The 17651-nt window shown below is 40.9% G+C and overlaps 2 protein-coding genes across 2 annotated transcripts in view; one reads left to right on the top strand and one right to left on the bottom strand.

Moving 5' to 3' along the window:
• Window positions 1-14251, top strand: part of ZNF106 (zinc finger protein 106) — a 57486-nt gene extending 43235 nt beyond the window's left edge. The window contains exons 14-22 of the mRNA XM_090270474.1: window positions 634-768; window positions 2407-2523; window positions 4824-5015; window positions 5490-5552; window positions 6583-6702; window positions 7227-7298; window positions 8101-8172; window positions 9952-10098; window positions 10396-14251. Of these exons, the coding sequence (XP_090126600.1) occupies window positions 634-768; window positions 2407-2523; window positions 4824-5015; window positions 5490-5552; window positions 6583-6702; window positions 7227-7298; window positions 8101-8172; window positions 9952-10098; window positions 10396-10452 (975 nt within the window). The 3' untranslated portion in view covers window positions 10453-14251. The remainder of the gene's footprint in view (window positions 1-633; window positions 769-2406; window positions 2524-4823; window positions 5016-5489; window positions 5553-6582; window positions 6703-7226; window positions 7299-8100; window positions 8173-9951; window positions 10099-10395) is intronic.
• Window positions 14252-14767: 516 nt separating this feature from the next.
• Window positions 14768-17651, bottom strand: part of CAPN3 (calpain 3) — a 47727-nt gene continuing 44843 nt past the window's right edge. Inside the window, exons 17-24 of the mRNA XM_090270473.1 lie at window positions 17569-17646; window positions 17142-17199; window positions 16994-17058; window positions 16460-16528; window positions 16296-16374; window positions 15995-16111; window positions 15658-15716; window positions 14768-15359 (exon numbers count right to left, since the gene is read on the bottom strand). Of these exons, the coding sequence (XP_090126599.1) occupies window positions 15333-15359; window positions 15658-15716; window positions 15995-16111; window positions 16296-16374; window positions 16460-16528; window positions 16994-17058; window positions 17142-17199; window positions 17569-17646 (552 nt within the window). The 3' untranslated portion in view covers window positions 14768-15332. The remainder of the gene's footprint in view (window positions 15360-15657; window positions 15717-15994; window positions 16112-16295; window positions 16375-16459; window positions 16529-16993; window positions 17059-17141; window positions 17200-17568; window positions 17647-17651) is intronic.

Below are 17651 nucleotides of genomic sequence, written 5' to 3'. Positions count from 1 at the left end.
AAAATCAAAAGATTAGATGATGGACCAAGAAAATGTGTTTGTTGTAGCCAGTAGGTGTGTAAGTTCCTTTAGCATAATAACATGGGAGGAAAAACAGTTGACTGAAGGAAGGAAGCAATGGTACCAGGAAACATGAGTATGAGATAAATTGCAAGACAAGTCTCTGTCTATTTCTATATTCTAAATAGATCTCAGAGATAACACAGATAATTATGAGGATGTGCCCTTAATGAAACCACACCTGGACCACTAGGACCTGTGATGGCACCTGACATGTCTTAGAATATTATGGAGCATATAAGTAGCTTATAAGAAGCCACTGATCAAATGCAGGAACTTATCTCATTAGTTATCTACCGTTTGGATTTGCTAGGTTTTTGGTCTGTGCCTTGGAGAGCCTTTCCCTAGGCATTAGTAAAATTTTAATCTACCATACAGGGAGTCGTCCTAGGTGTTTTTCGGTATGCCTCAGCTAACATAGTTGGAAGTACCTTACTGCGCATCACCAGGCACTTTTCTAGGCATTGAGGTTACAGCAGTGGACTTTTATGTTTTAGCATCTTTTTGTTGAGGAAATGTGTTATCTGATCCTTCTATATCCACAAGTAATCATCTAATCTGTGCTGACTTTAGAGTCGAAAGTGCATTGGTGTCTTTGAGGGCCATACTTCCAAAGTGAACTGCCTCCTGGTTACTCAGATCTCTGGGAAGAATGCTGCCCTTTACACTGGTTCCAGTGACCACACCATCCGCTGCTATAATGTTAAGGTAAGTGGGCCCAGGGAAATCAAAAGTGATAATATTGAAATGCTTTGACTGTGTTTACTGTGTAGAGTGGAGACACTGAGGTAGATGCTTCATTCTTCCCACTTTGTCTTTTGCTTCTCTCATAGAGTTTGTCTGCTTGAATTTCATCTAAGTAAACAGTACTGCACGTATTCTTTCATGCCTAGCTTTAACTCACCATAATATCTGAAGTTCATGTATGTTGCATGTGCCAATGGTTCATTTTTATCATTGTATGCTATTCATTTTCCTTTATAAAATTACAAAAAGATCTAACTTGGGTTATCTAGAGGCAACATGAATCTTAACATTTGGGCATATTTGCCCCCTTTTTTTTTTTTTTTAACAAATTCATGTGCGGAATATATTTATAATTTTATGGGGAAATCGAAATATTTAAAAGAGTTTTAGGTATGAAAGAAGGCTGGGAGAAGAGAGCAAGGGCTTTGACATCCTACAGCTTTTGTGATTCTACCCACAACTTTTTGCATCCTACCCACCTGTAACCATCTTAATTTTAATATCTCCTTCCAAACCTGTTTTTAAAGCTACACATCGACCTTTCGCGACAGCATGGATGGAACTGGAGTTTTATGCTTAATGAAATGAGCCAAGCAGCAAAAGACAAATACCATATGAGAGCACCTAATACAGGAACCTAATGACCAAAACAAACAAATGAGCAAAATAGAACCAGAGGCATGGAAACAAGGGTCAGGCTGACAGAGGGAGAGAGGGCAAAGAAAGGGAAGTGTCTAGTTAAGGAACTAGTATAAATGACCCATGGACATGGACAACAGGGCGGGGATTGACTGTGGGAGAGGGGAGGTAGGTGGGACAGGGGAGTGCAATGGGGGCAAAAATGGGACAACTGTTAAAAAAAAAAAGCTACACTTGGTCATTTATTGCTTGGTGTCGTTTAATAATAAATCTTGAGCACTTACTATGTTATTGGTCCTATTCTAGATTCTAGCTAATTAAATTTGCTAATATAATGGAAATCATTTCTTGGAGGTCAGATTATGTCTGCTTAATCTGGATATACATTAGAATTACTAAGGAAATTTTAAAAAATAACATATTCCAGAACCTACTGATTTAGAATCCAGGGATTGGAGGTGAAGCTTGGGGTTCTGTATATTTTAAAAGCTTGGGTAGTTATGGTTTGGCTAACCTGACACTGGTTTGAAGGAGACCTTTGGGAGTCATTAAAACAGAGAATCAATTGTAGGAAAACACATATTTGATTAATGCAATTATATATACATATACAATTTTTGTTTTCCTTTTAGATGTCAAATGCAGCTTTAACTTTGTCTTTGGCTACTTAATTTAAGAGGCTATTACCCAATTTATAGTGCCCTTTGAAGAATTTCTACATTCCAAATTAGAAATATAGGTAACATGATTAGAATTTATAGTTGCTTGTGATACTACCGACAGCTTGAGAGTCTTTGGCCACATATTTCAAAAAGAAAAAATATATAAGGTCTTGTACAAAATAGAGGACGCTACTTTTTCTTCCTCATAAAATCATTTCCTACTCTGCCTTCAGAAGGATTGCTTCACATTTTACTTGCTTTTAACCTCTGCTAATTAGGTGTTGTGTACTTCTATCAGACACGAGAGTGTGTGGAGCAGTTACAGCTGGAAGACCGGGTCCTTTGCCTTCACAGTAGATGGCGAGTCCTCTATGCAGGACTAGCAAATGGCACTGTGGTCACCTTCAACATAAAGGTTAGTGGTTGTGGAGAGAAGGCTGAATTCCCATGCCACTTGAAAATTGTGTGAGTGTGTGGGGAAAGAAATGGAAGACAGTAATTTTCCTGTTTTCTTATGTGGCAAAGCAACAGAATTAACCACTACCCAAAAGCTGCTATGTTTGGATATAAGTGAAACAGGATCCTTCATTCTATCTGTATAGACACAAGTGTACCAGGACCAAAGTGTAACTCTACTAAATTAAACCAAGTCTGACCATTTGGTGCCAAATAATGAGTCACAGATTAAACTAGTCTTGTCTCAATTTTAAGGAATGACACCATGAAAAGTGACCTTAAATTCCTTTGAATATGACATTGATGTGGTTTAGACCTGATTTAGAGTTTCATGAGGGTAGTCTATTCTGTAAAGTGAACTAAGTCAGAGGTTTGCCTTCATGCCCATGTGGCCTCATTCTTTCCTAACTGAAAGATAAAATCATTTGTGGAGCAAACCTTTATTGAGCATCTGTTTGTGCTGGGCCCCAGAATGAGGCTTAGGTAATGAATAGGGACCAGTTCTTGACAGTCCTATGTGCTTTGAGAGACATGATCCAATTTGTATTTTAGAAAAACTCACTCTGGAGTTGATGAGATTGGAAAATACTGATAACTGTAGAGGCAGGGAAACAATTTAGGAGGCTTTTAACGGAAGCTAACATGAAAGGTTAGGCTAAGGATGAAGAGAAGAGAATGGATAAGAGATGTAGTCTTAAGAGGTGGAATTGATTAATAATATGTTGTAGCACTATAGTTCAAGGTCATCTGGTCATCTTTTAACAGCATGTTAGAGACATTAGAATGTTTACCCAATTATAGTACCATTCATATATTTAGTGAGTACCTGCATGCAAGCTTAACTATTGTACTTATCAGAGAGGCAATATATCATGGTTTCTGTCTAATAAGCTAGCACACATGCTTAGGTGCCAGGTTATTTGGTTCACTTGATAGGAATAGATCACAGAAGGGTCAGTAGGGAAGATTTTTGCATTCCAGATGTGAAGTGTTAACAGCCTAGATTAGATTGGGTTAGGGCAATAGAAATAAAGAAGAAAGAATAAATTTTAAATAAATAAATAAATTTTAAATGTTTTTATGAATAAAATTTGATAATTACCTAATTTTCTTCTTATTTATGAGGTTTATGTTGTCAAAGGTAGATAGAAGTTAGGAGCAAATCTTTAGGGGCAAGATGATGACAAAAAATTAAAATAATCTTTAAATGGTTGAAAAACCCCGAGAAGATGGATTTCAAGACAGAGCTTTGAGACCCTCAGCAGAGATATGAATTTCGAGGACTTGTTAGGGCTGGGCCTTTGCTGATTTGCCCGTACTCCTAGAATGCTGTTCTTCTGGGTCTCAACAGAAAGCCAGAGCGGTTTATCAGGGCCTGTCCACCAGTGGGCCGAACTCCATCAGTCTCTCTCCCTAGCAACTCATGATGGCTGAAGTCATTGCTTAGCTCTGTAGGCTTCCAACTGCTGCTTTGTGCTTATTTAGTTTCTGGGAGTTTTATCCCATGCGTGCACCTAGACCTAGAGGTTTTGAGGAAGTGGGAGACTTTATGAACAAGGTTGGTGTAGGGATGAGGGAAGCAAGTGTAAAATCTGAGATAAAAGAATGTTTGGGAATTCAGGGTATGACCATTCCACTCTGTGGATACAAAGGCTTCTGTCCTCCACTAGAAGATGTCATGAAAGATGACACAGAACCAGAAGTCAGAAGAACATCAGAATAAGGGAAAGGTGGGGAATGAGAGACTCATTGAAATCGTCTAAGAAAGTAGTTCTCAGTGGAGAATTTTGAAAATACCCTGAGAAATAGATTGCATACATTTTGGATGTCAAAAAAAAAACAAAACAAAAAAAAAAAATAGCGAAAGAGTTCCTGGGGCTATGGCATGGAAACTGGACTAGAGTATGAAAAAAGAGATTGATAATTCATTATCATAAACTTAAGGTACATGAGAAAGGGCATACAAAGAGAACCAAGTTCTAATTATGATCAGGATAATGTGAGTTGCAGTTAGAAATGAGTTCATCAAGTAAGAGTTTGCCCCCGTTGGAATGGGTGCGGAGGGAGTCGTGAACACAAAGAGAGTTGGAATCAGAATGGCAGAGGGTGGGAAGTGAAAGGTAGTGGTGTGGGCACAAGGACTTAAATACAGGTAATAGAATTTAGAGTTTATATCAAGATAGTGATTTGGGTTACTTGATTTTGAGGTTTATCAGCTAAGTTGCTTTTACTTCATATAATGGTGACTTATTTTTTCAGAACAACAAACAACTCGAAGTCTTTGAATGCCATTGCCCTCGGGCAGTTAGCTGTCTTGCCACAGCTCAGGAAGGTGCCCGAAAGCTGTTGGTTGTGGGATCTTATGACTGTACCATCAGTGTACGTGATGCACGGAATGGACTCCTCCTCAGAACTCTGGAGGGCCACAGCAAAACTATTCTGTGCATGAAGGCAAGTATAGTGCAAGAGAACAGGAGCTAGTTGTCTGGCACAAATAGAATGGTATGAATGCCATTTTTCATGTCATCTAATGCCTTATTTAGAACAAAGTCATCTTGAAAAGAGGAAGGAGGTTACAATCCTTTTCTTCAGGCCTGAGTCACCAAGGGATGTACTATTTTTTAATATGTTACTTTGGAAAAAGTAAAAGTGTGTTTTACTATAGAATATAGATGTACTCTAATACCCTTCTAGACTACTTCATAATCGTTCTGAAGAGGTGAGAAACCCAATAATACACCACTGTCATTTCATTAGAGTTCGTGGTGTAGGACATAAGTTTCAGTTCAGAAAATTTGTCTGAGAAATGTATTTTATAACTACTTCATGCTCATCCAAAATTAGAATTCACCAATGTGCATTACAAGTTATAGAGGAAACTCAGAACCTTGTACCAAATCTAACTCATTGAGTTTTTTTCTTTAGGTGGTGAATGACCTTGTGTTCAGTGGCTCCAGTGATCAATCAGTCCATGCCCACAACATTCATGTAAGCCCTATTGGTGTAAAGAAATTTTCAATAGAATGGTGGTTAAAGCTTGAAGGATTCATCAGCTCTCTTAGGATTGAAATTAAGCCCCTTTTCCAGTGAGAGACTTAATAATAATCTGTATAGAGTAAGCTTGTAGACAACATTGACCATCCTAGAAATTCTGACTTCATCAAAATTTGTAATAGAGGACAGACTCAAAGTTTATGTAAGGTTTAGTTGACTGCTGCCTTTAAACTTGAGATAAATTGAGTATCTGAGGTGCTAAGAGAGTGGATATGATATGTAGTTTAAAATAGAACAAATGAAACCAGCCACTCTACTCAGGTCATAGAGGTAACTCTGATGTCCAGTTCCTGGTCTGTAAAGCTGGTATAATCTAAGCCCTCAAGGACTTACCCAGATCCAGTGAATTGAGAGAAGTGAAAATACAGTTGACCCTGAACAACACAGGTTTGTATTGCTTGGGTCCATATAAATGTGGGATTTTTTTTTCCCCAATAAATGCCTATACTGTTTTTGATCTGTGATTGTGATTCCATGGATGTGGAGGGCTGGCTCTTTGCATTGTTCTGTGCCATTGATTTTAGGGGGCTTGAGCATCCTAGGATTTTGGTATATGCAGGGGATGCAGGTGCAGTCCTAGAACCATTCTTCCATGGATACTGAGGGACAACTTACGTTTTGGGGAGTCAGGAGTTATAGGCTGCTTTTCAATTGCACATGTTCAGCACTCCTAACCCCTGCATTGTTCAAAGGTCAGCTGTACTTCAGAGGTATGAAATACACACAGATAGGGCTGTGACCCTTCTCATTCTGTGACACTTAAGTTCTCTCCACCAGGGTACATTTCATATATTTTGTGTAGGTAACAAATGCTTGTGGGAGTACTTCAGCTATTAAAATTAGTACAACTACATGTGTGTACAAGTAGTCTGAGAATTAATACTTTTAGAATTATAGAATTGTAAATCTCAAAGTAGGGAAATATCTTGAAAGTGTGGTAACTCTCATCTTTCTTCTGATGCAGACTGGTGAGCTTGTGCGGATCTATAAAGGCCACAACCATGCAGTGACTGTGGTGAATATCCTAGGAAAAGTGATGGTGACTGCTTGCCTGGATAAATTTGTTCGTGTCTACGAATTACAGGTACAACTTAGGTCCAGTATTTTCCTTGAATGATTTGGGGAGATTGTGTATTTGGATTTGATGTTGGCTTTTTAAGAGAGTATGGTAGCGTTGGGACCCAGGAATCTACATTCTTCACAAGCACTGTAGATAATTTCGAAGCAGCTGATTCATGGACTTTACTTTCAGAAACACTGCTCTGAGGTACATGGTCAGGCCCATAGCTGTCAAAATTTAAGTGGTTTCTGGACAGCAACTGCAGTCTCTAAAACCCTCTAGTTCTCTTTATATGCAATTTCAGTTTGGAGATTTTGAAACTACACAGAAATTGGTTGTATTATTTCCAATTACCAGCTTCTTCCTTGAGGAGGAGGACTTGTTAGAAAGATTGCCATTAAATTATATTTCTGTTAAAATGCTACTGATGCTTCAGTTTAGTGCCTCAGGAGTAGTTTTAAACCTGCCAAAGGCCTCAGGGACTATGTTCATTAAACACAAGGTGCAAATAACCTTAATTGTTTTTTTGTTTTTTTCCTCCACCTAAGTCCCATGATCGATTGCAAGTTTATGGAGGACACAAAGACATGATTGTGTGTATGACCATCCATAAGAGTATGGTGAGTATTGTTTTCCATGTCACATACTTGCCTCTGAATGTATTCACTAAAAATTCTACAAACTGATAATGTTACTACTTGTCCCTTCCAAAAATGACATCTGTTTCTGATGTGCCTTATTATTGATTGCCTTTCTATCTCTTGGCATAATATTATCAGGATGTAACCCAGTAATATTATTGAATATTTAATTTTCTATTAATGGCTAAAATAATTATAATAAAAATATAATACCATTATTAAGTAAAAAATAAATTTAAGATGTTTAAAAAAAATGAGTGGTCCTTTTTCCAGAGACATTATGATCTGAATAGAGCATTGGAATAGAATCAGGAGGTGTGGCCAGTGTGGCATAGTTATAGCAGACCTAAAAGTAGAAACTAACGTACTTAAACCCACTGATCCTTGATTTGTTTTATTTTTAAATGATGAGGTTGAACCAGAATGGATGTTTTTCAGACTCTGAGCAGTAGAGCCCCGTGTCCAATGAAATGCAGATGTCTAATATGTAATGTCCAATGAAAGGCAGAGCAACACCAGTTTGGGTGCCTTGGAACCCTGCCTCTTCGGCTGTCAGCCAGGGTCCCAAGAGTGGCTCTCTAAGGGGCACAGCTTCCAAGTGTCTGGAGTGGAAGATCTAGAAGATACTTTCCTGTTGTAGTACAATGGGGCTGGTTTGGGTTCAGTTTTGTGTTTTCTTAAGATGCTACAAATAGCTTTTGACTCCTCTTTTGAGGATGTTTTGTTGGGTTTTTTTTTGGTGTGCGTGTTTTGGTCTGATGTGATAAACCTCTTTCTCCAGATTTATACAGGCTGTTATGATGGCAGTATTCGGGCTGTGAGGCTAAATCTGATGCAGAATTACCGCTGTTGGGTAAGGAATAAAACTTCTGAGTTGCTTAACTCTAGGCTAATTTATAGACCTTCATTGTCATCAGTGTAACGTTTTTCTATTTGAGCATCCACTCTATGCCTTCCACTGTAGGATAAGGAAACTTATTTTTAAAAATCATATATAAAATACTTATATATTTCTTTAATGAAGTCCATTTTAAGATTGGATATGAGGTATAGGTTATCTCCCTGGTAGTTTTTATTTTCTCATAAAATCAGCACATGCTTACAAAAGTATCAACAGTGCATAAGTATATGAAATAAAAAGTAGAAGTGTTTATTTTCATGACCTGCCCATATTATACCCATTCCTTAGGGATTACACATATTAATAGTTTGGTTTGTGTCCTCTGGTTTTGGGGGAATGGGCAAATAAAAATTTGTATTCTTGAACTTTTAGGAGTTTAAGTTTAAACCTCAGCTTTTGAAGCTAAATTTCATAGTTTTTATTTTGGGATGGATGCTGGTAATTCACTCTTAAAACTTTCACATATTCCTTATAAGCTTTGTTTTATCAGTTCTATTATTAGTGACCAAAGAAATGTTTATGACACTGAATATTTTTTACCCAAATGTCTTTTCAGATTGATGGAATGAACTCTTTATTTTAAAATTTGATTTTAGGCTTGTTCATAGCTTAATTGCCTTTCAACTTTTTACACATTACTTTTTGCCTTTTAGTTTTCTCATTGAAGAAAAGCAAATTCTAGTATGACAGGATGCAGTGTATATAAATAAGGACTTAATTTATCTAGAGAAATGGGGAAAATACTGTCTGGTTATCAAACTAGAGAGATGGGATAGTACTGACAGAGGAAATGCTCAAATTTGCAGTACATTTTAGAAATGAACATGTTAGAATTAGAAGAGTAACATTTATTATAAGCAAGCCTGTAGGAAAAAAAGCCAAGACAAAGAGTCTTTATGCTTTCTCACTAACAAGTGAAATGGAGTCACATTTAGAAGTAAACCTGTAGTTAAAAAATATATATATACAGTCACAACACTGTGATCTAAGTGATAGATTATGTGTAAAGTCAGGCTTCCATGGCAAACAGTTTTCTACAACAAATATTTCCACAAATTCTTATTTTAATCAGGCACTTTTATTTTATTTTATTATTTTAAATCCTTACACGAGGATATGTTTATTGATTTTAGAGAAGAAGAGAGGGAGAGAGGAACTATCAATGTGAGAGAGAAACATTGATCGGTTGCCTCTCGAATGTGCCAGACTGGGGATCGAACCCACAACCTTTTTGGTGTACAGGATGACCCTCCAACCAACAGAGCCACCCAGCCAGGGCCAGGCACTTTTATTTTTAATTTTACAAGTCAATAATTCTTAGAATAGTTAAAAACAGCCTTTTTAAGTATTACAGGAATGATCTTTGTCTTTTAAAATAAGTGGACAAAAAAATTCATTTTATGATAGCAAGATAAGGAATAAGGACAATTTAAACTGAATTTTTTGGTAACTGTCTATAAATAGTTTAATTTTTCTTTTGTCTAACAATCTAATGACTGGCTCGCTTAAAGCTTTGCCTTCTTAAAATACCAAAGTATCAAAAGACTTCCCAGTCTTTTCAAGGTTCCTCATCATGTTGAGAATTAATTTGGTTGCCTCTGGCTTTGTTTTGCTAGCCAAGAAAATAGTAAAGGACTTTTTGTTTCCAACAAATTTATATAAACAAGTAGAAATGTTCTAACTGCATGTTTCCAGTACCCTTTTTAACTTTTTCATTCTGTTTCTCTCCAGTGGCATGGTTGCTCTCTGATATTTGGTGTTGTAGATCATTTAAAACAACATTTGCTGACTGACCATACAAATCCGAACTTTCAAACTCTGAAATGTCGCTGGAAGAACTGTGATGCTTTTTTCACTGCTAGGAAAGGATCCAAACAGGTACCTCAGTGGGACCTGAGGTTGGCCTGAAGTCATTTGACCTCTGGGAGCAGGGTTTGGAAACCTTTTTTGCCTGGTTAGAATTGCAATGAACAGGGAGAGTCTAGGGATTTTTCTCTTTGTTATTATTCAGAAATTTGGGGGATAACTTAATAAGATGTCAGATGAAGAATGCTGGTCCTACCTGCCTTTCACGTGTGTACTGTAGAATGTACCTGTGAAGCTCTCCTTGTCTTTGACTTTCTCCTGTCCTTCTGCCAACTTCTCTCTCATGGGCCCTTCTCCCTTTGTTCCTAGGATGCTGCAGGACACATTGAACGACATGCTGAGGATGACAGCAAAGTTGATTCTTGAAGCTTTCACCTCCCTTGTTGGGAAGTTATTGGTTGAACTAACTCACCGCGGCCCCTCACACAGGCCACTCTCTTTCCTTCCCCAGGGAAGGGGGAGGCCGAAAGGGATCACTAGCCAGGCTTACCACGAACATAAGTCTGGGCGGCTCTATGGGATGATAGGTTACACTTGAAGTTCTTGCTGGAGGTTTGTCAAATGTAAACAGATTTTAAGGAACCATAGTCCTCTGGAACGGTATAGCATATAGTAATTTATGCTACTCGTGTTCTCCAGATGTTTATTACAGATGCACACCTTAATTGGTTACCTAATTTGACCCTAATCATATTTTTATTGATTTCAATTTGTGATTTTTAGTTTATGTTCTTATGATGGTTTAAACCTGTTAAGTAAGTACCAGTTTTGTTCAAATGCTAGATTTTTAGGATCAGTTTTAATTTTTCCAGTTGTAATAATTGGGTATTTAAATCAGAAGCAAATAGTTTCCTTCTTAATAATTATGTTTTGTGTTCAATATTCTCTTGCTTTGTAGATGGACAGAGCTGACTAAATGCTAAAGGGAGACAGGCGATTTTTAGCAGCTAGCATGACTGCTCTGCTGACTGTATTTTAGGAACTTGGAGAGCAAATCACATGACAAGTCCTTACAGACAGCACTACCTAGTGAACCTCTGCAAGTTTTGCTAGAGTGCTTGGTCCAGGGCAGCACACAGACCCAATGTTCACCTTGAAATTGTGCTGTTAGACCTGACCTGGGTACTCATTGCTGCGGAATGAACTGGAAGTGTAGCTAGCCTTCATCTCCCTTTCCAGTTTCTGACTCTCTTGAGGCTGCCGTGGGTTTGAAACTTTTTCGTCTGCTCCATTGCCAATTCCTGTCTGCCCCATTCTCTAGCCTGATGAAAGCCATGAGGTACTCCCTCTGGGCTTACGGGATGCTGTCCACTCACCTGCAGCACCCCAGATTGGAGGGTTAGAATAAAGCATCTGAATTCAGTTTGTAGGACCTCAAGCAGGCTTCTTAGAGACTGATTTCTAAAACCTTTGCCTTCACACTTCCACTAGCTGGGAAGGAAGAGTGGGATCTGGTGAAGGTAAAGATTCTACCTGTCCATTGAGAGCAGCCACACTAACAAAGCCTCAGTGAGACTGCTTTGTTTTTGGATTTTTTTTCAACTTTTAAGAGAAGCTATAGAAGTGTTGCTTTCCATTCTTTTGTTTCTGCATTCACAGAACTCTGAAACTCTGAACTTCAGAGATAAGAAGGGAGAAGAGGCCAGTGCCACAGAAGCACACTTTGGGATGTGGCAGCTTCTGGTTTCTAGGATTGCAGAGCGCCAGGTTTCTCTGCATCCTCTTAGCGCATACACCCCCACTCACAGGTCTTCTTTGCTCTGGCTCCAGGGCAGGGGACATCACTGGGAATTCACGGAGGGGTTTCGGGAGGGCATGCGAACCCCCTGAAGTTGTATGCAAGATGAAGTATGTTCTTTTTCCAGGGAAGGCTCTAGTGGTTCTTACTGGATCCAAAACGTTAAGAACTAATGTTAATGTAGGAGCTACTACTAGATATTGTTGACTCCACAAGCTACTTACTTCTGTCCTTGGGGAAGGAAAACTTTTTTGTTCACTACTATTGAGATGTACATGACACTTGAGAGAGAACAGAGAGGATCCTGTTGCATAAAGATTATCTGTGCAGTTTCTCTGGAATTAAGAAGCCTTTCCCATCTCTTACCCCTATTTCCTGTACAGGTGACCGGAGAAGCTGGGCTGTTCTGTGGGTTTGGGAATGGTCATTTCCCAGGAAAGTATGTTTGGGTTTATTGCCAAACCTGGCATTTTTCTCTGGGCTGCAGTGAAGCAGCATTGACAAGTCGTCCGGGCTGTGTTCTAGGAAAGTCTTCCATGCTCTGTTGCATACGTGTCCTTCTGTCCTGCCTGACGACACCTCTGAAACTAGAGTGGTGGAGCCTTTGTAGGGCAGGGGTTCGGCAGTTGTGGGGAACCTTTGCAGGTAAAATCAGTAAGAACCGATTTGGGTTTCATGTTGGTAGAACTGGGCACAGTTTGTCTGCTTTTGTGTATATGAATGTTCCTTATACGTGTGTATGTGCAGGGGCACCTATACTTGTAATACTTTTCCTCATTTCACAAAAATTTTCTTTGAAGCTGTGGCAATAATGTCTTTGTTTCAAGGATGTGTAAAACATGTTTAACATCAGGTTAGTGTGTTACCCCACATGCAGTGCTCTAACCCTCTGTTTAGCAATAAATGCACCATGAGCATCTTGTCTGCTTATGTGTGGTCATGTGTTATTACTTTTTAGTGTCTTAAAAGTTATGCAGAATTTTGGCTATTTTTAAGTCTTCTACAATGCCTTGACTGATTCTAGCCCTCTCCCCACTCAGAGAAGAGCTGTGGCTCAGGGATTTGCATTAACTCTTGTATCTAGTACTTTCAGAAGAAAGGAAACGGTTACATGACCTGACAAAACCCAACTCATTTTTATAAGGAGTTGGAGACCATTTTTTCGAATGTTACTTGTAATTACATGTGCCTACTTCTAATGGCTGGAAGCCAAGGAAACAGTGTGAGTCCTTTTGTGTGCATATGGTAGTCTTAATGGCCAAGTGTTTTGATATGTTATCAGTCACTTCAAGTTTTATCCTAGTTTTAATCAGGTTCAAATATATCTTGGCATACTCTTCTACTCAGTTATACAGCAGTTAAACACGTTGCAACCAAAACCATAAGAACAAAGAATTCTTTTCACCTCATGTTACTTGAATTTAAGAGAACATCATTACTACTACACTCCTGCTTTTGTGGGGAGAATTTTTTTCTATCTCCGGAGAGTTAGCAGTTGAGTGTTTGACCTACCTATACATTACAAGCAATATCATTGCTGTTTAAGTGATTATTTGCCTAACAAAGGTTTTTGTTTGTTTGATTGTTTTTTGGGGGTAGATTTTACAGTGGACAACTTTAGTGACTAGGTATGTGGATGATTTGGTGGGAGTAGGTGTACAACACTTAGTGGAATGGTATGGTATGTTTTATGGAAGAGAATTCATTGGAGGGGAGATCCAAGTGTATTGTAAAGTGAGACTTGAATTGCACGTTCCCTCTGGTTTGTTCAAATAACTGCAATTAATATATGTTGGCATAATAGATTTTGTTACTGTCACCTAAAGGAGAGCTTTTAGAACTGCCAGGAAGGCCATGCCTGCCATATTGATAAAATAAGTGATTTTATCCATGCCCCAAATCATCAGAACCCTCGGATTGTAAAGAAGCAGTTTCATGACTAAGAATAGAAGCTGTGGTGGAAGTGATGTGGGCTATACTGAGTTCCATGTGTAAGCAGATGTGAAATTTGGATGTAAGTCAAACTTACTACTTGTCAGACAGTAACCTCTAATCTCACCTCCAGTTCCCAAGTATGTGGCCCTACTGGGTCACCTGGCCACCACAATTTCCCAGATTGGCTATAAATTCAAGGTGGTAGCCCAGTTGGATTGGGGGAGGAGGGGAGACAAGGAAGAAAGGCTACCGAGGATCTTTCTCCTGCTTAAAAGAAATACATGCCCTAGAGCTGCTCCAGCACCCCTGGTATTTGAATTTTTTATATTGAAAATGGATTAGAAGAATGAAATCAGATGACATTTGACTGCAAAAATGTTTATAAGCAAATAGCCTTCTTACATTTTGGTATAAATCTGTGAACTTCATAACTTTGTAAAGCAAGATATAAAGCAAATACAAGAGGAAAATAAAGTACTTTTACTAATTGTTTACTTTTCTTACTTTATCTACACATTTCTAGCCAACCTTTTCCATGTTGGTATAGAGACTAAAGAAAATTGGGTGGAAAACACAAGTGGTTATAAGATAAGCCACAGACCATGGGCCAGATAAGTTTGGCAAACAGCTACATTTAAGGGTTTATTCAAGGTCATATGCAGAAGTCAGTTAGTTAACAGAAGAGCTAAGATTAAAAACTGCATTTTTTTGCCCCATTACACTTACGTAAGTGAGTAAATGGGTATTGGGGACCCATTTACTCGTGTTCCGTGTTCCAACAGCTATTCCCTCCCTTTCCTCATGCACCCTGGACAGTGTCTGATTTCTGTGCTCAAGAAACAGCAGTCGGCATGAGTAACGTGGAATTTGGGGTTTATTTGTGTATGTGTGTGTTTTCCATTGTTGTATTGTGAAACTGGGGCTCTGTATGTGACCTGTGAGTGTAAGATTGGAAACTACCGAGCCCTGCTAGGGCTGATACCCAAATGTGAGGACACAACACACAGCTATACACATGCCTTTATTTAGATCAACTTTTTTCAGAATGCAGCCAAACTTATCAGACAACCCAAAGTGTCCAGCTCTCTTTTACTGAGCTAGTTTACCCCAGAGCAGGCCCATCCTGAAACAGTCAGAACCAAGTGCTAGTTTGGTGACTGTCCCCTGGGTGGGAGGACAGAAAGGTGAAGAGGGCTGCAGCAGAGAAAGTACTGAGTGCCACTAGCAAATGCTTCTGTGAACAGCATAGGGCATGCTGAGGACAGCATTTGCTTCTGAGCTGAGGCTGCTCAGATCTCTTCATTTGGGCTACAGCTAGCTGAGGCAGACAGACACTTGCCTGTACATGCAAAGGGACAAAGTCCCTTAACGAAGGGATCAGTTGGGGCATGACAGAACAGATCCCCTGGAGCTGAGTGGGGAGTGAAGTAGAGGAGGAATAAGACCAATGAGGCACCTGGAGGCCTGTTAGGGGCGCAGCTACCGCAACCTTTGAGGTAAGTGGCTGTAGCTATGTTGGGTGAACTCAAAGTCTTGAGTGATCCTGCATGGCCTTGGCTGAGGCCAGCCTGGTTCAGGCGTACATGGTGAGCTGCAGCCACTGAAAGGAAATCCCAAAATCAGAATGCAAATAAGAAAGGAGAGCCCAGCTCTCGGGATCTTACAGGGTAGCGGGGAAGGCACAAACCCAGTGTGCTGGAAGGTGCATAAAGTTATTTCAGGAACTGCGGGCCCTTTGGAGATTACGTTCCCCACTGTGCTTCCCTTTATGTTCCTCTCCTATCCCAACCCTCCTTCACCATTTGGAAGTGAAGAGCACACAGTGGGTCTAGTCTGCCTCATTGAGTCCTTGAATTTTAAGGTCCAGGGGGGAGTGCACTGCTTCTTGCAGGCTTTACCTCTAGAACATTGAGTTTGATGATACCGTCTCCATCCTTGTCGAATGCATTAAATGCTCCTGTGTGGGAGAATGAATACAGACTTGAGACCACAGGCTCGCTCTCCCTCCACTACTGTACCTTTCTTAAGAGGACCATGCTCTGCCAGGTAGAATATCGTCAGTAGCTCCCCCCTTTACCAAATCATTCTGAGCCTGAGAGGGCCTTTGCCTTTGTTCAGAGAGAGTAGGTAGGGGGATGATCAGGCTGAGATTCCTACTGCCACAGCTCTCACTGAGGGAGGGGCAGGAAGGGCACACGAGTGGTTGGGTAGCCGCCCCACCCCAACCCCACTTACTGAACATGCCCTCCAGCCTGACGAAGCAGCAGATGAAACTGTCAAAGTCGATGTTCATGTATCTGTCTGCGTACCGCATGGTAATGATGTCGTAGAGCTGGCTATTGAGGTGGAACCCTGTGGAGGGAGCACTTGAGAGGAGGAAATAGGCCTGCGTTCTATTTCTCCTGCCCCTTGGGAAAGGAAAAGGAGAAGCCCTTCCTCCCCCAAGCCCCTCCTTGGGTCTGATGTCCTAGTCCTCCCCTTCCTGCTTCCACCAGCTCCAGTCCACAGCCCGGCTGCCCCCTTTCTGTCCCAGCACCTGCATCATTGACTGCATTTCGCATTTCATAGCTGTTGATGGTGCCAGATTGGTCTGTGTCGTAGTGTTTGAAAATTTTCTGGCAATAGAAGATTTGAGGACAGTGGTTACATGCTAAACCCCCGAGTCAACCCCCACTCCCACGCTTTGTTGCCTCTCCCCACCTGCCAGGCTTTAATCTTCTTCCAGAGGTGATAGAACTCTTGCAGGTTCAGTCTCCCAGAGCCATCTGTCTGGAGGAAGGTCAGGGCTACAGGGTGCACACAGCAAAGTCCCCCTGCGTTGGGAGGGGGTTCCTAGGGGCCTCAGCAGGGAAGGCAGCCCCATAGGAAGGCTCTGCCCTGGAAATCCTACCCATTGTGCTGTATTTAATGCCTTGGCATGGTATTTAACCTTGCCCTTCCTGCCTCCCCCAAAGTTAGTGTCTATGATGCGGGGAGCTTGTGTCCGAAGGACCACTTTTGCTTGGGCAGGTAAGAGCAGGGGCCAGGCACTGGTGACAACCCAATGGCCTTCCCAATTGTACCTCCTCCGACAGCCACATTCAGACCAACAGCCTGGGGGTTCTGACTCAGGACCTCCTTAAGTCTTCCCTTGGGTTTGAATTTGGGCCCCTCTGCCTGACTGGACCCCCCCCCCCGCCCCCCTTTGCTGTCCTGGCCCCCTGAGAAGGTTGGGGAGAGTGGCAGGAAGGATACATCCAGGAGAGCAATCATGCTACGGCAGGACTCCAGCGTGAACCCTTGTGTCTTCAGGTCCTTATCTGGGAGGTGTGAAGAAGAATGAGGATCTACTTTGAGAAACCAACACACCCACCCATCTGCACATACGGTTTGAGCCACTCACGTTTGTTCACAACTGTGTTAAGGATATTTTTAAGCTCATCAGCACAGATCTCCATCTCCTGAGGAGGAAGGGAGAGTCACAGTTCAAGGGTACAGCAGCCGGTGGAGCAAAGGCTTTGCAAAATGAATCCCAGCTGTCCATGTTTGTAAAGTCCCTGCCAGTGCTATTCCGTCAGGGAAGCTGAGGCTTTTCCGTGGAAGACAGAAATCGCACCCTCAGCCGTCCAGACTGCAGCGGGCAGCTCAGAGCAGGATGGCCTCTGAACCACCCAGTGGTGCGTTCCTCTAAAACTCAGGACCTGACTTGTGGATTTCTGTGCTTCCACCAAAAGCCAAAATGACTTCTACTGAACAATGTTGCAATAACTGGTCACTTGAGCAGTTAAAAAGGGGAGGAGTGTCTGGGAGTTGGGGTTGGAGGTACTCACATCACCCGCTATTTGCCTGAAAATGTTCCGGAAGTGTTGCTGTTCTTCACTTTCCTGGTCAGTATTGCCTGGCCTTGGCTGTG

Source organism: Furipterus horrens, unplaced genomic scaffold (assembly GCF_987537825.1).
Source record: "Furipterus horrens unplaced genomic scaffold, mFurHor1.1.pri manual_scaffold_3, whole genome shotgun sequence".
NCBI lineage: Eukaryota > Metazoa > Chordata > Mammalia > Chiroptera > Furipteridae > Furipterus > Furipterus horrens.
Note: the sequence above shows the minus strand (reverse complement) of the source record. Positions and strands in the feature narration are given on the sequence as shown.